The 21,767-nt window shown below is 42.1% G+C and overlaps 1 protein-coding gene across 1 annotated transcript in view; it reads right to left on the reverse strand.

Annotated features, from left to right (window-relative positions):
* Positions 1–4,355: 4,355 nt before the first annotated feature.
* bach2b (BTB and CNC homology 1, basic leucine zipper transcription factor 2b) overlaps positions 4,356–21,767 on the reverse strand; it is a 96,691-nt gene continuing 79,279 nt past the window's right edge. The window contains exons 3-5 of the mRNA XM_073492943.1: positions 15,656–17,167; positions 6,166–6,372; positions 4,356–5,420 (exon numbers count right to left, since the gene is read on the reverse strand). Coding sequence (XP_073349044.1) covers positions 4,926–5,420; positions 6,166–6,372; positions 15,656–17,167 — 2,214 coding nt within the window. The 3' untranslated portion in view covers positions 4,356–4,925. The remainder of the gene's footprint in view (positions 5,421–6,165; positions 6,373–15,655; positions 17,168–21,767) is intronic.

The following is a 21,767-nucleotide window of genomic DNA, read 5'->3' on the forward strand; positions in this document are numbered from 1 at the left end:
CAGGGGTGACGTATTTCTGTGGGCTAACTCAGAAGTTAGCATCACCCTGGTTCCTTTGACAAAAAGCAGATGAGATTCAGTTGGATTTTGGATTATTGCATGAAATAAAATCTGTGGCAAACACAAGTTTATGCTAATCTTCACAGGTGAAGACCACTTTCATCATTTGTGAAGCGTAAATGCAATTGCCAAAAGTAAAAAGCTACAGCTAGGCTATAAACTGACAGTTTAAAAGACTTCAGCGTCACCACAACTAAGATGGAAATTTAGAATCAGAATAGTTTGCAACTAGAATCTGCCTGTGAAGGCAGACTAGTGAGTAGATGACAATTTACATGTTGGGTGTTTGCCGATGTACGTGAAAATATCTTAGGCTTGTGTTAACCACAGACTTTTTTCAAGCATCTAAACGAAAGTCGAAACAAAAGCCCCCAAAGGGCCAAAAATCAATTAATGCAACTTTAAGCAATAGTAACAAATCAATTTATGGGATGTTTTTAACCTTTTAAACCTTTTTATTTGTTTAAGAAAGCAAGTAATAATGCTGCTTCTGAGTGATATGGTGAGCACATTCAAATGCTTGGCACCCTGAGACACTAAAAGGTCACTTCACTCAAATGACAGAAAAAGACAAAACACATTTCTCACTTAGTTTCCTGCTCTGTGACCATGTACATAGTTTGGAGATTGTCTGAGATATCTGCCACCACCCCAACAGAATGAAGGTAAACAGAATTCTAAACTTGATTTAAGTTTTCATTGGAACTAACAAAACAATATAGATCACAACAATGTGATTACTGTAGGCAAAAATCTCAAGCCTGGACATTTAGTTTGTAACCAATACAACCAAAACTATCCGCATGACTAGGTGCCACATGAGGTAAGTGAGAAATGTATTTGTATCTATGTATTTTGTGTAATGTGAGTGAACTGACCACTTAGACAACAGTCGACATGTTGTAGATTCTGACATTAAGTCATCTCACCATTAAATCAGAGGATGCATGTTACTGTACTAAAACAGTTGGCGTCAGAGCATGCAGCAAGACTCAAAGAGCTTCGAGGTCTGGACAAAAAGCTTTTCTGACTGGAGAGTGTGCTTCAGGGGCCTGTGTGATGTGTCACCTCTTTATCTTAGCTCTACAGAAATCATAAGGTTTGTTAAATTGATTCATCAAAATATGTGTAACAGAAATCCTGCAATGCAAAAACAAGAACGTGATCGTTGTAGTATTATTCTGAAAAGACACACTGGGGCCTTTGTTACAACAGTTTTGCTACAACACAAACTTCATGAATTCATTATCTCCAAACAGAAAAACATCAAGCAAATGAAAAAGTACATGAATAGAAAATGAGTTGCATAATGTTTGCAGAAAAGAAGCTTCTGTAATGTAGATGGTTCCACTTCAGTTTGCTGGCTTTAACCTGGTAGAATCTCCACATGGGTAAAAGCTGGTTTGCTTCAGTAAATATGCGCACAACAATAAAAACAGCACAAATAGGAAAAAGGGCTGAACCATTACTGCCCACTCAGGCTGTGCCACAACATATGTACTGTGTGTGTATTGTATGAATATATGTGTATGTGTGCATGTGTTTGTGTGTGTATGGGCCTACGTAGGGACCAGTCTTTTAACAATTTAAAGACAGGTTAATAAAATACACTTACTCTGTTCGGCTGTATAACATAAACAGTCCCACATGTGAGATCATATTTTAAACTACATCTAAAATTTACATCAGTTAAATTCAGGGGGAAAGCTTCAAAACATTTCATCCAAACTTTAAAGCCCCAATCCCAGATTCTTTTTTCTTTTTAGCTTTAAAACAGGGTCATGAAACACTGTTGGATGGGGAGTAGGTGTGTCATGGGCATGTCACGGGTGTGGCCAGTCATGAGGTTAGTTAAATAGCACCCCCATTTGATCTGCTAAATACAGTGGCTATACTATACAGGATATTATTATCCATATTCTTATTAAGAATTAGTATTTACTACAGCACTTTCTCTTTAAAGTCGAACCTTTGTTGAATGTTGAACGTCTATAAAACAAGGTCAGTTATGACTCTTTCTATTATTTCTATTATTATTTTTGATCCATGAGGTTTTATAATTACAAAACTGTGCTTGAGCTGAGGTAAACAATTTGAGAAAATCTGTGATGTCATCAAAATTTAAAGTCTATGGACAGAGCAGAAACTTGCTGGAGGGGCCGGCGGGAGAAATTCTACTGCTCATATTCAGCGAGCTAGGAAGAAAATGTTATAACCAGGAAGCTAACCTGAAAACTGTCTTGATGTTTACACAAAGTGGGCGGTTCTCATTGGGCTGAATGAGCGCCCTCTTTGAGTTTACTGTCTAACGCTTCTATATAGATCTATGCTAGCTCCACAGAGTCTTGTCAAGTGGTTGGCAGCTAACTTACACATAGCTGTAGCAATAGCAAGAAAGGAAAAGCTAAAGCTTCTTATCTTGCTTAAAGTTACCAACCAATACACACATGTGGGTAGATTTGTGGATAGGGTCCAAACCAACTGTTACAATGACGTACTTTTGTTGGTTAAACTTCACGGAGGATGTAGACTAGTTTTGTGCATGCTAACAAAATCATTGCTGTTTAGCTTTGCTAAAATTATGAAGGTTTTGTACTTTTAATAGCAAGTGCTGTAGTAGATACTCACATGTCTTAGATAAGGATAGTAAACTTCAGTAACACTTAGAAGAAATGCTCAATGAGGTACAGAAGCTAGTGGAACAACAGCTAGCCGACAGTTGACATTAGCTTCAGCTCCTTCTTAAGCTAACAGGGAGTGCTGTTCTGGATTGGGGCTTTAAAGATCATTGAATAAAGCTTCACATTCCAATTGTATTCAACCTTGTACTGGAGTACTGGCTCTAGTTAGGGTTGAGGTAATTCAGTTTGTTTATACATAGAAATTTAAAAAATATAATTTAAAAGCAGACTGCTCCAGAGAGAACTTACGAGGCAAACAGAAGCTAGACAAACTAACTAGGCTTATAGCTATAGGCAGCATGCATGCACATCACAAAGTAGGATGTTCAAACAAATGCACAATTAGGGCAAACATGTTACTATCTTAATATGATTGTTACTTAATCATTTGGACAACACATACACTGTTTTCACGTCAAATGAAATCTGAATTAGCTTATTCAATTCCTAAAGAAATACAAATATAAGGTGTGAACAATATTATACTAAACCATTAGCTTCCTTTTGTATTTAGGCTTCAGATACGTCTTCTTCATAGAGATATTTTTAATTGAATATTCATTCAACCATATCCACAAGATGTTTCCTCTTGAAGTGCCAATTTAAGTGCTCCTTTTAAGGGGTCTCAAACTAAGACAAGGACCCTCATTGAAGTGCTAAATGGCTCTGAGCGCTTGGGGCTGGAAACAAAGTGCCTGAATTAAGTCAATTTCTTTCTTTCTGTCAAGAGGTGTTTGATTTTATTCAGGTTCAGTTTGAAAAAAATGAATGTGGGCCGGGCTCTTTGTTCTCTCTCCGAACATCAAATGGCAACACTGAAGAAACCCAAAGCGTGTCTGCGAGAGTGTACACAAATAGCATCTTTAAATACTGATAAGAAGTAAGATTTCCTCCAAAAAACACAAGGCAGAACTCTTTTTTTTCACATTTATAGAGGAGTCAAAAGGTGGAGAGGAGCTGGCCTGAGCCACGCGTTCAAAAACGCGTCTTGAATGTCTAACTTTTATACATGCATGGGGCTCAAAATTCTACGTGTGTGTTGACGCATGTGTCTGTACTGTATGTACTGTATGTGTGTGTCTACATGTGTATCGAGCTGATTTCCTGAGTATAAGAACACCCGCCGTAATGGGGAGTATTCGTTAGGCAGGACAGGAAACAGCAAAGCAAAGATTTTTCCCTTAGCAAAAAGGTGCTTGATATAACCCCGGTGAAAAGAAACATCTAAGCCTCTACCTGTACAAAACCACTGTTACAGTCATCATGCTCCATACTATATACATATCTGCCAAACAAGCACTTGAAAGTCACCATTACAACATCCAAATACAATGGTATTGCTGATGAGTGGGAAATAAAAATAGCCATTTAACCGCCTGCAAAGACTTTTCTTTTTCTTTCACTTCAGTGCTGAGGAAGGCAAAGGAGGAATGTTTTCGGTTACAAGCCTGTACAAAGTTCTCCTGTACAGAAATACAAATGCGACACGCTTGAAGACATTTTTGCATATGAACATTTTACAGTCTAACTGCATCGTAACTTCCTCGTGTACAGAAGCTGTATTCTCATTTTTCATGAATTAGGTTGAACATTCAGAGGATTTTTCTTTTTCCTGAGTTTGAATTGCTGTGACGAAAAGGGCCACTGAGATATAGCGAGACAAGAACCACAGACAGTCAGAGAGAAAGACAGAAAGAGGTAGAGAAGATTGATAGAGACAGAGTGGGAAAAAAGAGAGGAGCAAATGTGAAAGAGAGAAGGCAGGAACAGAGATACTGTCGGTACACAGAGAGACAGAGAGAGCTGCTGTTTAGGTCCGATGAGGTTCAACTTTGAGTCGTGATGTGTGACACATGAAGAACAGAGTCTCCACTGTAGAGGTTGCTGCCGGGGCGAGTATAGCACCATTGTAAGGGTTTGGTGAGAAGTTCCCACTCTGTCATGGTAAGAGGAGAATACCTGGAGAACAGTATTGCTGCTGTTAAGACAACTTTAGTGTCAACCGTTCAAAAAACAAAACAAAACAACAGAACAGCACAAAAAGACATAAATACAAACAAAGCTTGTTTTTCAGTGAACACTGGCAGAGGCTGACCATCTCAACAACCCCGAGAGAGGGTTTGTCAGAAGAGTAAAATTAAATAATAAAAAAAACATCAAAAACAACAACACAGAGAACCACCACTATTTAGTACAGTCCTTCCTTGGCTGCTCGTCGGTTGTACATTTTTCAGTCATTTCCTGGCAAAAATCGACTGTTACCGTCTGGTTGGATTTCTCCAGGCCCGACTTTGTGTACAAGCTGGCTTCTTGGCCGTCCATATCTCTGTCTGCCCCGTTTCTGACGGCCGAGTCGGGCTCGCTCTCTGAGGGGCCTGGCGAGCCGTGGAAGCTGGGCTCTGGCGTGGCTGAGCCCGAGTGGGTGGTGAGGTCGATGCTGGTGGTGGTGTTGGTGGCGGGGCTGGGGGCAGGCTTGGGCTGGTGGGCGGCGTTGTTGCTGGCTGAGGAGTTGGCGGGCCGCAGCACGGGGCAGTAGTGGTGTAGAGACTGGACCTGCTCGGGGCTCAGCTGGACGTCCCTGCACACCTCCTGCGACAGGCAGGAGAAGTTCTCCCACAGCTCACCCATACAGGCCTTCAGCTGGTTCCTCTCTGTGAGCAGCTTCTCCTTCTCACACACCTGCACACACACACACACACACACACACACACACACACACACACACAATATGACTCACTTTAGAGGTGTAGTTTGTAAGACAGATTTTGACCGAAGCAGCAGAAGAAGCTCCCACCCACTGTCTACTGAATGATGTTATTCAGAGTTTTATTCAGTTCATTCAGTAAAACACTATAGTTGCATTAGGTTTCAGTATTTCACCCCTGGAAGATGGCCTTTGCATAAGATGGGGCTGTCTATATATTGGAAAGACACAAATATCTTTGAAATTGGTGCTACGTGACCACTCTCCACTCTCCACAGAGAAAAAGGGTTGTGGTAAACACTCCTGCTGATGGGTGATGTACTGAGAGTTGGGCGTGCTTGGTTTTGAAACAAAAAACAGTATGGCAGCCTGCTGGTAACAAACAATATTGTATTATAGCTAAACAGAATGCTAAAATATGTTTCTGAAAACATATTTTCAGGGAAATAGGCAGTGTCCTGACCAAGGAGAAGCCCGACTAACCAGAGCTGTACAGCCCACACACTCAGCGTGGCCACCAGAGGCCACTCTGATGGTGTGAGAGTGCTGATAGAATGGAGCCGCTCTGTACAATTTCAACCCATTTGAGAGCTACATCGCATCATTTCCTTTGGTTTGTTCAGGTAGTGGGTGAGGTAAATCTTATCCCAGATGACAAGTGTCTAATGAAGAGAGCCTCATGGACAGATAACAGCTGGGGACAGAAAACAGTCGACTCACCAGTTTTCGGATCTCACACTCCAGGTTCAGGATGCAGTCGAGCTTCCTCTTGCGGCAGCGCTGCGCTGCAATGCGGTTCTTACTCCGCCGCCTCACATCATGGATAAACTCAAGCTGTTCCGAGGTCAGTTTGTGCATTTTTACCAACATTTGGAAGTCATTCCGTGGAAGATTTGTGATCTGATCTACGGGGAAAGGCAGCTTCACCTGGAATAGAAAGAGAAAGAGCAGACAGGTGTAATTATACTGAGCATTTTAAGTTGGGCAGAATTTGCTGATACATCTATCTTTTGTACGGAGTCTGAAGTGGCCACAGCTTAAGACTGTAGCTTTCTCATGAGTAGAACTGATGGTTCAAGAGAAACATTAATCATGATGTTGTAGGAACACCAACACGGCAATATCACATAGACCTCTGTTCAGGTCAGAGGAATCAGATGTAAATCGTTGCTCTGTAACAGGAGACTGAAGAAGATGTCAATCAAACACAGTATTGTAAGTATCAGTTGTAACTTTAGGGTAAACAGTTGCTTAATAAATGGTTTATAAATCATTTCATGAAATAACTACTGGCTATAAATTACTAATAATTAATGAAGGTTATTATAAAGTGTTACCAGCGTTACACATGATGGGTTTTCCAAATACTGATATATATTTTAAACCCATTATCTTTAAATAAATGTATTATTCTCCAGAGTTATGAAGCTGGTGGTGTGGAGGAGGCCCTAAAACAGCTCATGAATACATTTTACCACCTTCCATTGGGAGGACTCATGACCTCAGTATATATACAATCCTTACTAATACCTGGATTTCCACCGTCTGTGGTGATTCAAGAGTCAAGATAAACTAATCTTTTTTGCTTTCTTTTGAACACAGATTCCTTCAGACAGATTAATAATTGATTATAATTAGGGTTGGACTTTTACGATATGGCTAAGTGCAATATCCAAATGACAAGAAGTTGAAATCTTCTATATATATTTACATATATATATATATATATATATATATATATATATATATATATATATATATATATGTGTGTGTGTGTGTGTGTGTGTGTATATATATATATACACACACCATATTGTCAAGCCATAATTATAATTAAACACTTTCAAAGTCTACGTTTGTTTACTGGCACTCACTGTACTGGCTGCTGTCACTTTTGCATGAACAACAAAAACACCTCTAACTAGTCTGCTCTCTTATTAAACATCTCCTGTGATTCAATGAAGTGATTAATGGTGGATTATATAAATTTACCAGCTACATGAGGGATGATTTACCAGGTGAGGCAATGTATCATTGTGTCACTTGGCGCAGTTGCTGCATTTGACCACAAGATGGCAGAAGAGCACTGCTCCACATGCCTCACAGAGCAGGATCCGGGGAGCCTTCAGCTCTCTCCGCCTCATATTTAACATGTAGCAAGATTTCAAGCAGAGGGGAAAAGGTGATGCAAGAAGAGTCCCTCTCCATCTGTCCCTCAGCACCTGGAAGGCTGCCAGTATGACAGATTAAGGGGGGCAGTGACTTGTCAACCTGATCCAAATCAGTGTCAGGTGACTTCTGGGGGCATGAATATCTGCACCAGCAACTAGCAGCAGTGTTCACAGGCTGCAGAACAAAAGAAGTAGTGGAATAAATGCAGCAGTGATTTGGCAGTGGAAACCAAAACCAGAAAGCCATGTGGTATCGCTTCACTGATATGAGAGCATATCAAGGTTTGTATGTGTTTATTTTCTTTTTCTCAGTTTGGAGAGCAACAATAAGTCAGCCTCTCTCCCTCAGGTGATGGCAAACCTTATGATAAGCACATCATAGGCAGATCCACCCCAGCGGTATCTGTGTGCACCAGGGAGCTGTAGCTTTAGGCGGCAAGTGAAGCAGTGGAGGCATAACAAAGAGCCAGAGGAAGACAGCCGGAAAGCTTGGCAGAGATGAGAGAAGCTGCAGCTCTCTTTCTCCTCTTACTTTCCATCTCCCTCCCTGTGGCTGCCTCTGCAGAGTGCAGGAAGAACAAAGTCAAACAAAGGAGGAAGAGAGGAGAAAGAGGAGCAAGCGATGCGACTCCACACTCCCACTGTACCTGCTTTCTCGAGCAGGGCCAGATGCTCCCCGGAGACTCTTAACCGCTCAGATGACTGCTGCATAGGCTGCAGCACAGGCAGCTCAGCTCTGTTTCTCCACCAGATAGTACACAGCAGTGGCTGAGGCGTCACCTGGTGTAAGCGCTGCACTCGCGGGAATAAAGCAAGGTGCCTACTCATGACAGAATTGAAATTACTCCTCACTGAAGAGAAAATCTAGATGTCAATCTATCCCTGAGAGAGAAAATGGCTTGAGTTTCCTCATTAGAAGTGCAGCCCTCTGAGCCGCCAGGAGCCCTATTTCTCATCTCAGCTCGACATCTGCATGCAGACACATGAATAAATAATGGCCCGAGCTTTCAAGGCCACACAAGGCTCTCGCTACTTTGCCAGGGCATGACAACTCCAGCCTCAAAGAGAAGCACAGGGAAAGCTCTAAAACATCAGTAGGAGCTGCCAGCTCCCTCTAAAGCTTAAATGTTTGTGATTAAATAGCTTGTGTACCATACTGCACAGCAGTTACAGAAGTGTGAGCATTCACACTACAGGATCTGATGGGATCTTTGTCCAAACCAGGCTAGAAAGAGAAGGGGGTAGGAGACGCTGCGACCTTGTGATGGTTTCTTTCTCCCCCTCATCCACCAGTCACTGGTACGCAGGGGATGGCTAAATTTAGCCGCTCCACCACAAGAACCAGTTCAGCAGCAAGGCTGGGATGACAGAGTACGCTTCAACGTTGGTCATAAATTCACAGCCAACTGTTCTGGATTTACGTTTCTTCACTCCCTTTCTCTGGGTCATTATGCTGTAAATGGGGTACAGAGTGAAATGTAGGGCTCATCTGTTATCAGGACCAGCACTGTGCTGTGCATTGTTAAAAAATAGTCTCAAATTCAGCCTCAAAATACTACTTACATGACAAAAGAACAAGTCAGTCAGAGGGTGGAGCTGATCAACTTTCCCTGCTGATGGATGATTCCTTTTAATTCATGTTGTGGTTTATTCCAGCCTGAGATTTAGAGTTTCTAAACTGTTTGATCTTGTGACTGCTCATGTTTTTTGTCCTTTTTGGCCATGTTTTTAGCAATGCCGTGTACAATTGTGATGTCACAGGATAAATGAACAAACAAAACCAAAATTACTACCAATTTTTTTTTTTTAAAGGAGCAGTCTGACTTTTTCGGGGAAAATATGTTGCATATCTGACCCAGATTCAGGTGTGAAGATTCATAATAAACCCATGTCTGTGCATCCAGTTGACGTTAGCTTTAATTAGCTTTTGCAAAGATGTTGAACGGTTCCTTTAAACCCTTATGGAAAAAAACCACATGTGACTTATCACGTGTAACACAGTATTTTACATGAAATAAAACTCAAACACAAACTATTTCCCAAAATGTTGCTTTAAAATGACACATATTTTGGGTAAATTCTTGCTTCATTCTTGTAAAACAATCTATTCAAATGCTGTTATATTTTTCATTTTAAAACAAGTTTAAACTGTCCATGACTGGTTAAGTAGGTATTTTTGCAGTGTGTGTGAGGCTGAGCAGCTGGCAGCCTGCAGCAGGGGGAGACATTAGGTGAGTTGTAGCAGGTTGGGACAGTTCGATGGATGACCCGGACTGCTCTCTGCACTCACCTGCAGTCTCTTGACCTGCTCTAAAGCTTTAACATTCCCACAAACATTTTTTATATTGGCAACACTCTCACACAAAGGCCCCGGGGCTATCATCTGGCAGTTTGCTTTAAAAGCTAAAGCAATTTTCTAAAATGACTGCTGCTTGACACCTCTGGTTCAGGTCTGTGAAATACTTGTCCCCTATCTAATCCAAACTAAAATGAGATCTTATCTTGTAAGGTGAGCTTTAGAATTCTTCACATTTGTGTTTCTCCGTAACTAACCCTGTTACATCTCACATGCTTGTAAATGGGATTACAAAACAGCAGCACACATGCATGTCCCAAGTCAGATCTTAATGAAGATATTGCTGAGAGGTTCAGTAGTAACTGTTTTATCCCAGGGGTTAAAGGAATAATCATATCATGAAGAAATGGGTAATTAACTAGAATAGTGTGTACAACCTTACCAACAGAAAATAATAATAAAAAACAACACCAACAAACAAAACTTGCAGCAGTGGACACACTGTTTGATTGCCAAGTTATTTCTGGGAATTTGCGTGCAAAAACACCACAGCACTGGCTGCCAAGCTGCAACGACGTAGCCAAAATCAACACAACAAGAATCTCGCAGATCACCACTGCAAGGTAGCTGGATGGTAAATGCCTCAGTACTTCCTAAGGACTCAGGACTACCACAGGATGTAAGGCCCTGCAGAGGAAAGGAGTCTTTTCTGTGCCCCATCTGACCCTGAGGGCCCACGTTTGCTTTGGCCGAGCTGTAGCAGCAACCTGGGGATCTCCACTTCATCCTGATCACACACTACACACACCATCTACCTTTTAGAAGTGCACAGAAATATCTCCTTTATTTTGTCACTATATTTGTCCCAATCCACTCGGCGCTCCAGAGCAATCCAGTGTATACTCCAGGGGTGATATGGGGAGTAATGAAGAGGCACTGTATCTCATTTCCTTGTTACTACATTTTTTCATGTATGCATTAAGCTAGATAAATATAGATTTCAAAGTAAAATGCTTGGGTAAACAGCATTCCTCCTGCTCACTTCGAACAAGTCTCCCTCTGTGAACTCTGTAGGCTCCCTGTGTTGCCATAAGTACATTTTTTGTATGCATTGCCATTATTAAATACAGATTTAAGATGGAAATGAATGGGCAAACTTGTACCTAAGTTTAAACTTTATCAGGTCTCCTTCACTTGAAAAAGACACCAGTGTGTAAGATGTCATCTGATCTCCTCTGTATTAACACTATTGGATGTGACTAAAACAAGTAAACTGCTCCACAGGCAACATTATGAATGGCAAATCCGACTCAGACCGCAGCCACATCATATCTAGAGTAGAGCAAAGGTTCTCTGGTATAGTGCAAGGGTAGCAGAACTGATATTAAGGTCTGTGCACTTCCTGTCGCACGTTCATTCTATTTCATGTTTCGCCTGATAAAAAACAAACAAACAATGTGCTGATGTTTCAGAACTACTTCCTCATTCCTCCTACTCGCTCGGAGATCAATATTTGCAATGCTGTGGCCCGACGATACACTAGAATAATCTCAACGCCTACATCGCAGCCAGGAGCTGGAGCCCTGAGAGACACCGAGAGAGGAGAAAGACTGAGGTACAAATGGTGCTGTGTAGAGATGTATGGCACATTCTCAACTGAGATGATGATGCAGTAGCAAGGCCTCAGCCCCTGAACTGTCCTTCAGGACTGTCCAGTCCAGTTGGGACAGTGCTGAACATTAGTTGTGACCTGTGTGAATGCATGCTGAAGTCACGTTTGCTAAAGAGCGTACACTGAGGAGTTATAAAAACTGACTGAATGTCACTTACACAGTAATATTTATTCAAAGTTTGCTAAGTTTTAGAGTGTATTGAATGTAGAAATTCAACTGGATTCAACTTTTATTTGGCAGTTAAGAAATAATGGTAAAGTCCTAAAGTTAGTGAACTGACTAGTCATGTCCGTTACCCAGTAATATATCTATTCAAAGTTTAGTAAAATTAGATAACATTAGCCACCAATGTTAGCTAAGTTAGCTAACATTAGCCACCATGGCCATACAGTGTAGCCGACTGAATATAGAAAAGTTTTGTGCTGCCTTTCATCCAACTTTAATTTGGCAGTTAAGAGATAATGGTAAATGTTAAAACAGTGTAATATCACAAGTACATACAAGTTACTGAACTGACTCAGCAAAGTCTGTTGCCCAGTCATATCTATCTACAGTTAGGTAATGAGCTAACATAAGCCACTGTAATCGGCTTGCTTATAAATTGCTTATAAATTTAACTTTTTTGTGGGATAGCGATAAATGCTAAGATATCATCACAAGTAATAAAGAGTCATAAAGTTAGTGAACTTACTCAGTACTATCAACACTTACAACAGTTACAACAGTGTGTAGCTAGGCTTCTAAACTGAGCAAGAAAGAGTTTTACTGCCACAAATTTAATTCAAATTTTGTGGCAATAATGAAAACATATGCCGAAAAAATAATGTATGAGTAACACAGACCATGTGGACTGACATCACACAGCAATGTTTATCTAATGTTAGCTAAGGACAATGAACAATGAAATAACATCTGTCACTACATAATACGTACTAAGTCCAGACTAAAGGAATCATTCTTTATCTTTCATTTAGAATTTCTTATATTGAATTTCACCACTCAGTCAAATTTTTTGAAGGGCTAGTAGAGTTACAAAATTTTCATAACATGGTATTTTCCCTGACACAATATACAATTAGATTTAATTTGATCATTATTGTTGTGTAGGAGGTAAGTCAGACTTTGATTCTAGCAGTATACATTACTGCTGCCATGGTAAGGAAGGAGACAGATCTAAACTACACACATGACAATCACCTAGAAGAGCCACACTTGGGTCCAACTTTACATTTGTAACTAAAGAATATATTCATTTTTTTTAGACACAGTCTCTGCTTTAAGGTGTCCTAGCTCTCTGCTGTGTGAAGCTGCTGATAGCTCTCTACACAGATGTGGCTCATATGAACACAACAGCCCATAACCACAGAGCAAGAGCTGCCCAGAGACCTCAAGTGACTCTGGCTACCTTGAATGACTAGGCTTCGGTCAGACTGGCCAGCACTTTAACAACTTCCTTCCTCATCAGGATTCATTGTGTCCAGTCCACAATCCGGGTCTGCAGCTATTTTTATCAAAGCTGCTTTCCCCTCTGCCATTTGCTCTGCAAACACGGTGAGGCCAGCCTTCTCTCTGTGTTTGTTTGTACAGTCGAATTACAGAGAGGGCTGGTCGGAAAAAGAGTGGCCCAGGAAGCATGAGGTAGCATTTCTTCACCACATAAAGGCCAAGGGGAGTAACCTAACACTGAGCTTCATTTTGCAAGCACTTCTCTGTGACCTCCACCAGTGCAATAAACTGTAGAGCAACATTCATTCATGAGGAATCTGATCAACAGCCTGTGATAGTGAGTGGAAAGCTGGCAGATAACCCTGTGTGAGAGATTTGACAGAGAATACTGTGTGGAGTAATGGAGCGGCAACAATGGCTGACACATACATATATACTGTAAACACAGTCGTACCCACACAAAGAAATGACAAAGGGAACTGAAATGTCTCTGAGTCATTTTTAGGCTGCTCTCCCAGTTGATAGCTCCACTGTAAATCAATCCCTCATCATTTATGGCAGCACTTTCAGTAGGCCCTTCAAAGGCCCATAAATCTGATGGAGATGCGTGTTGTGTACCATGCTACGAAGGTAATAATTACACATAACTGCTGAGTCTCTTTATCTTGCAGCTCTGTTTGTGCAGGGGAACTGTATTTCTTTTCATGGAGAAGCACAATCTTGTCATGTAGATCCAACCCTTGCAACACACCGACTTGCTCTGTGAATCCTATCACCATGGCAACGCACCACTTTCTCTATCTCTCCCTTTCTGCTCCCCCTGTGCACTTAGAGCAGCCCTCTCCACCAAGCTCATCAAAAATAATTCTGCCTACACCTCGAGCAAACACCACTGAATTTAATATCACTAGAGCCAAGATGGCCTGGTGGTTAAGACAGAGCCTCCTAGAGCCAAAGGTCGTGAGTTCAAGCTCTGTAACAACATATGACAGTCTAGAGAAAAACACATGACGATGTGAAAACCTCACAACTGATTGCAGTGATGTATAATTTATTGTAAAAGCATTTCAAATCCCATCCAGGGGAGCCCTTTTCCAAGCTCTGCTAAGTATTTGAGCAGCCCAGTCGCCAGGATAAAAACCCTTCTCTATATTGACATTTTTACTATATGTGTCACATAATGTTCACATTACATGTTTGTGACCTGACTTTCATATCATGAGGTGGAGGGGAAGTTGGTTTGTGGCGACCAAAGCAAGTATTTTAAGCCAAAACATGATCTAACCCTAACCTCTAACCTCTTACCCTAACCAAGGGGTTTTTGTGACTACACCTAATCGTAAGCGTGAGCCCAACTTAAAATATAACACTGAATCTAAAGAAATTAAAAGTTTCAATGTATCCGTGGTTTGCAGAAAGGTTCTATTACATTTATTCTGGCGACTGGGTTGATTCGCAAACATTTTGGAGATGCAAGGTTTTCCTCTGACGACAACAGCATGTCTCACTGAAAGATGATCTCATTGAGATGCAGATGGAAATTTTAATCATTAAAGTGAGTAAACAGCATTGCTACATGGAAGCAAAGCTATTCTTTGTGAATTGACTTTATTGTCTTCTACTTTGCCTCAGGTGGGAAATCTGCTAATTCCAATGTTATTATTACACCTGTGTTGTGCTCCATCAGTGTGTTAGAGGGTCCCTCACTGATCTTTACCAGGTAAACAACAACAGTCGTCTAGTCTGCAGCTTTGAGGATGTCTGCCCAGCTGGATTAGGGGAGGATGATTAGAGGATTGGCTATTCATCCTTGTCAGCACTGTTGAGCTGCGTTACAGTGCTGTCATGAGACCGAGCTGAACCTCTCGCCCACTCACATTCAACTCACTGCAACCGCTCAATTAAAACTTTATGGACAAGCACATCCCTATTCTGAAGTATTGGTTTTAATCCCTTTGTGACCCACCTCATAGCTTCACTGTGGCTGAGCATCACAGCTAATTATCAAGAGATCAGAAATGTCAGAAGTCGGCAAGGCTACACAGAGAATTAGCATATGCATATTTACAGACGAATGTCACTGTTTCTGCTGGGATAAAATGAGCTAGTTAGGCTAGTTGGCACTGGCAGGGAGATAGATAGAGCCAGAGGGAATCACTTCAGAGGGAAGTTCTGCCCTGTGAGAATCCTGACCTTACAATCGCCTGCAGTGCAGTGCCACACACACACGCACACACACACACACACACACACACACACACACACACACACACACACACACACACACACACACACACACACACACTACTCTCAGCTAATATGATCAACCAGTCACAGTCTTAAAAAACAGCATCGCAGCCTCCTGCATTTACACTGTCATTTGTGCTCACATATTCACTCATTACACAGATCTCCAGCAGTGCATAAAGCAGATTAATAATATCAAAGCACATCTGTGCCCTTTGGTGGTGCTGTAAATCTTGTACTGAACACTCCTGCTTCAATTACATGATGATTTAATGACTGCTAATGCAGACCTGGAGAGCAGGCCACTGCGATATAATTAGCCATGGTGGAATTGATTATGATGGCTACACATGTGAAAGACAATGTTTTACACTCACCTCTGGCCCTTGCTCTTGTACATGGCAGGACTCGCTGTCTCCCTCTGAAAAGGAGCCTGACTCGTCGCTGGAGTTGATTCCATAGGACTGCTCACATTTGATCTTGGGCCGCACCTGGTTAAAAAGGGTGTCTCCACCCACACTTTGCTCCTGCTGGTCCACATTGAGGCAGCGTGCCACGTTGGAGCATGGCGAGGAGGAGAACTCAAACTGGGGCAGGCTGCAGGGAGAGCCTCCACTGCCGTCCTCAGCATAGGAGTATGAGGAGCAGGAGCTGGAAGTCCTGGTGCGTGTCTCACAAGGCGGCGAGCGTGGGCACACTTTGATTGGCACTGGGCAGCTGGTGTTGGGTCGTGGGCGGCACAGGATCGGGGGCTCAGAGGAGGTGGTGCTGGGAGAATAGGTCTGGGTGGTAGGGAGGGACTGGCTGGCTCCAGCCCACACGCCCTTTGGCATGTGCTCCGTGAGCTCCATCTCCAAAGAGTTCCCACCAGGGTAGGAATGCGCTGGGGTACCCAGACGGTTGCAGGCCCCTGAGGAAAATATGACACTACGGCGGTCTAGCTCAACTTCCTGTTTGCAGACCCCATCACAGGAAGCGGACTTGAGGGACAACCCAGCAGGGAAACCGTCCATGTCCTTTGGGGATGTAACAGACAGACCTAGCTCCCCAGTGAAAGGCCTGAAGTCTTTTTTGTGATCTCCCTGAGAGTTTCCTTTGTCCTGGGGGCAGACAAGTCTGTTGGTGAATAGCTGCTGTGATGTGTTGGGCAGACTGGGTAGGTCAACCCCTTTCTTGAAGAAGGCTCGGAGGCAGGAAGGGGACTTGGTTCTCTTCGTTCTTTCCACAGATATTGGGTTTTCCATCTCCATGGCAGTCACACTGTCCTTATCCCTGACGTCCTGCTCGTCCCCTGACAGGCACAATGAGATGGCCTCTTCCTCTGCCTGTGGTTCAACTTTGATCTGGGTCAAAGGCGGCCTGCCCTGACCCAGCACTGCCCCACTATCGCTGCTCTCCTTTAATGTGCTTGGAAAACCTGAGGTACTGGTGTCTGAGGAGGTGTCATTATTGTGCTTGCTGCAGGCCCACTGGTATTTCCTGTACTTAGGGCATCGTGGCAGGTCTGATGCTCCGTGCCGATCAAAGTCTAGCCGGCCATCCATGAAGTTACTGGGCACAGCCACTGCTAACCGATCATCGTCAGGGTGTCGAAAGGAGGTTAGGGCGTCAGCACATCGGCGCACTCTGGGGGAGTTGGGCCTTTCCACCTCTGACTGCATGCTCTCATCCTCTGAGTTGTTCACCTCCGCTGCCACCTTGTGACAGAGCAGCAAGCCATCCTCCTCGCTGCGCAGCTGAGCTTCCAGGAAGCGAAAGCATGAGTCCTCAAGGTTGTGCATGCGCAGGAATTCAGCACAGCGGATGACCTCCTGGATGTTTTCTCTGCTGAGTAACAGCTTAGCAGTGTAGGCAAACTGCAACAATGGGGCGAATCCCCTGGCAGTGACCTGCAAAAAAACAGGGAAATTGCCAGCATTACCATCAGCACAGCCATTGTTCAAAGCACTTGGAGTGTGGTGAGACAACCCGACAGCTCCAACGACCATAAACAAACACTGTAAAGTACCGGTTAATCTTTTTATCGGGTCAGCACTGAACATTCTATACAGCAGTAAATAAGAACTGGTGCTCTGGGGATGTTGGCAGGTTGTGTGTCCAGCCTCATGTTCATAATAACAACCTGTGGGACATTCCAGCAGTCTACCACTGTCTGCTCTGTGGTCATATCATTGGTTTTGCCTACACCCCCTCATGTCACTGCTTTGTATTTGTAAAACCCCTACTTACTTGAGGTAAGAAGGATGTCTAAGCACAAGTGTTGCTTTTTATATTCATTCAGTTACTCCTATTCACTGTTGGAGGCAGGAGTCTATGTAGAAAATGTTGCCTTAAGAGCTTTGCTGAAGGGTCACATAACAGTAATTCTCATAAAAGAATCCAAAAAGATCTTTGTCACATGTTCAGTTAATTATACCTGACACCTTTTTTTGATACTTGACATGAGAAACACTTAATTTAAAATAGGAAACTTAATATCTGTGAGTTAAATATTGTTTTAACACTAGCGGCCTGAATAAAATGGCCTGAATCTCCAAACCTCATAGAAAAATAAACTGTGGGTACTATGAATGAATTTTTTAGGTTTGATATCCAGCCCCTATTATACCTGGGACCTACAGTTAAAAAACTGCTTTGCTTACCCGTTTTGCCTTCAACACATTCACGACATGAACGTGTCGACCAGTACTCTGTACTACAGCCCCACAGCCTCACTTTCTGTGTCAGTGCCCTGCATCCTCAGGTCAAGTGCCTGTAAAGCCTAATGGTTTGTAAGACTACGGCTTATCCCCCTTGTGGCCATGTGGTGCAGGATGATAGAGGGAAGCCTTCCATTTAGACTTAATGCCAGATAATTAGGTAAACTCCTGAGCCTGCAGAAGTCCAGGCCGCCCTCTGCTGCTGTTGTCACTGAGCACACAGACGAGAGAAAGGAGCCAGAGGAGCCGGCTTTAATGCCAGGCTTGTCTGCCGTTTGGAGATCAGCGTGAGGTTCACACTAGGTTGCGTTCATCACTTTACTCAGGCTCTAGCGCCCAATCCCTGCAGCTTTATCCCAGTTCATTCTCTGGTGACAAACAAATTACAAACCACACACACACACAGAAGGTGCACTCGCAAATGCAATTACAATGGGCTCACTTTGAATCTTGGACGGTATTGTTTGCTCTACAAAGCACCTTTTCAGAGGCTGAGTGATGTAAAATCTTTCTTACAAGTACTAACAGTCTCGCAGATGTAGGGGATGAGCAGCACAATGTGGTTTTAATGAGCCCGCTGTTTACTGATTGTTTTGCTGCCTTTGTTGGGGGAAACGAGAAGATGAATTACTCTAGGTGGAATGGTATCCACTGTGTGAGCACTGCTGCGGCTTCCAAAGGTCCAGCGGTCTTTGCCAGGCACCCCACTTGTAAAACAGGATTTTCCCTCCTAAGTAATCAGGCTTCAAAAACCACAGCGTTTACTCTGTGGTTTTTTCCACCCGGAAAAACAACTAAGCAGTATGCATGAGGAAACACAAATATGTTCGTAAAAAATAGCTTGAGGTCATCGGAATGAGTCTAAGAATGCATTAAATCATCTGGCTGTGTGGATTTTCAGGGAGATGAATAAACATGTGCATTAAGGTTTCTTCTTTGTTTTTTTTAGAGGTTTGAACAAAGTAGAGCCAGTACTTTATTGACTTCTTCCTTATTCACTTTCCAAAAATGCTATGTGAAATTAGAGATAATACATGCTGGAGGCTCAGAACTTAACAGCACAATGGAGGATGTGTCTGTGGCAATCTGAATGGAACATGACCCCAAAATACAGACGAGGGATTATGTGATTAAAGAACAGATATGAGAATTACAGCTTTAAATTGTAAAACACCCAACTTGACTTTGAGCTAAACTCAATGATCTGCAAGATTATATGTCAGAACAACTGTACTAAATGGAGTCTGGATTTAAACTGTGGTCGGATGATACTTTTAACATTTGCCTCAAGCACACACTGACGTTCATACTGCGCTTGTGACTGATTGTGACGATCTTTATGCAGCGCACATGTTATCAGTGGCTGCAGTGTTGTAGCCAGGAATTAAGAAATACTGACATCTTCCTTGTCAATGAAAATAATTGGCAACATGAATTTGTACTTTTCATTATTAAGATTTTCTGTACATTTTATTTCCAAACAGGCCTAAATTCTGCTTCAAACCTTTAGCCGCACTGCCCAGAATAAATTCTGGTTGGAAAAAATAGAATTCTTCATTCAGTATATACATTTCTATACTCATGGATCACTCAGAAGCTTTTTCCAAAATCCCACATCTTTCTTCACTTTTTAATTCATTGAATGACCTAAAAGTAGTCAAATTTAGATATAATGTGTTTATATAGGAATCAGTCCATTTAGAACGTCCCCCAGCAGGCTTAAACCCTCAAATCAGTAGGAAACCTTACACAGGTTTTTTGTAATCTGATTACTGTGGGCTATAACATGTGATTAGTTAAATTTATCAATCCGGATAAACGCCTTGAGGTGAACCGCAAGCCAGTTTCACATCAAAGTGTGTAATAGCTACACTGAGCCACAAGTAATCAATCAGCTTGACATAGATTACAGTTTTGAAACAGAGAAAGCAAAAAGGACTAGCTTAGCAACGGTGGCTGTGGATGTCTGGTACTTTAGCCTTTTGTTATCCAAAACTGACAAAAAAATTAAAAATGAAACAGAAATACTAAAAAACTGATGGTCATATTGTTGATTTATTGAGGAGTGTTTTTTGTTGAGAAATGTTGAGGGCATCATTGAAAGAAAACCTTAACATCGTAGCAATGACTATTAGAAAACCAAAGAAGAAGACATACTGTACGTCAACACTGGGAGAATGCAGGATGCACGGCAAACTTTGAAGCCAATTTAAGATCTAAAATCTTTGTTTTTATAGTGAAAACACCATCAAACAGGCACATAACATTGTTCTCTTCCATGAACTGCAGTTCCTTATTAGAAGACACTATTATGTGTTAGTCTGTTGAAAAGCTTTAATCATGTCTCTTATTTCATAATGTAATTAGCACTGTGAGATGAGACGCTTCTTCTTGACCACAACAGCTATCAAATCTGTCAATATTTCTTTCAGCTGGACTATGAAAGCTTGAAATAATTCCCAAATTGGTTAATAAGTCAATTCTTCGTGGCCCTGTTGCCTCCATTGATAATGCAGTGGTGACCACATTTGATTGATCATGCTATAAAAAACGATATAATCAGATGTGTTTGCTGTTGGTGTGTCAGAGTTTTGGTTTAAAGCTTAATTAATGTGTATTATTATGTTAAAACACATCTGCTCACATCTCTGTCGCTGTGATACGATTACAAACAAATGTTTATGATGTGAAGCGTCATACCAGCACCAGTCTGAACAGATGTTTGATATACGCTAAATGCACATGTTTTCATACAGTTGTAATGTATGTAATTTTATGCAATGCAATGTATGATGTGACAACTACCAACAGTTAATATAAGATATTTCTGTATTTTCTGAAGTGCAGGGTGCACTCCAACTGGTCCTGATAGTTGAAGCTCCATCCTTTGAGTGTTAACCCAGTGCATCCACCGGCTGCCGCCTCCCAGCATGCCTCTGGTCTAAAGCACCTTGCAGTGAGCTCTGGCTAACAGACAGTCCAACAGCAACGGGCATATCAGTCATTGTTAAGAGGAAGCTGCTGACTCCATATCTGTGAGGGGGATGGTGTGTATGTGTGGGTGTGTGCCTGTGCCAGAGTAAGTGGGTGGGTGGGTGTGTGTGTGGTGTGTGTCTGAGTGTGACGGATTGGGGGGAGGGTAGAGGCTTTGACTGGACTATCCGCTCTTCTGATGAGCACAGCACATCCACTACACTACTGCTGCAGCACTGCTCAGGAACATCGACACACACTACACACACATCCATGTTTTCATCGCTTGTGGGGACATTACATAGACATACATACAATTCCTGAGCCTTATCTCAACCACTACTTACCTAACCCTAAACCCTTTACCCTAACCCTCACCCTAAAATGTAATGATGTATGTCCAGCATTTTGGCCCCCACAAAGCTGGTGGACATCATGCCTTGAGTGGGCTTCTTGGTTTTTTTTTACCCCACAAATGACCACACATACATTTATGTAAGCTGCAATGCATCCATGAATTTTATATATACTGTATGTGCCCTTTAGATTGCGGATGGGTCTTTTATATTTCAGATCATGAAGCTAGTTTAATGATCATGATGAAATTAATACACTCATTTCTTTTTTATATATTCATCAATGGGGTACCCCACAGATTTACTTAAATGTCCATGAAAATGGGGGACTTTCAAGACACAGTTAAAAATAAAAAAACGATCGAAATCTGTGCAGCAGAGGCAGTGATCTCCTGATTATTAGTCCCTATGTGGGTCAATCTCCCAAAATAGTTGATCCTACATCACCCATAATGCAGCCA

The sequence above is a fragment of the Pagrus major genome, chromosome 22 (genome assembly GCF_040436345.1).
Source record: "Pagrus major chromosome 22, Pma_NU_1.0".
NCBI classification, from domain to species: Eukaryota; Metazoa; Chordata; class Actinopteri; order Spariformes; family Sparidae; genus Pagrus; species Pagrus major.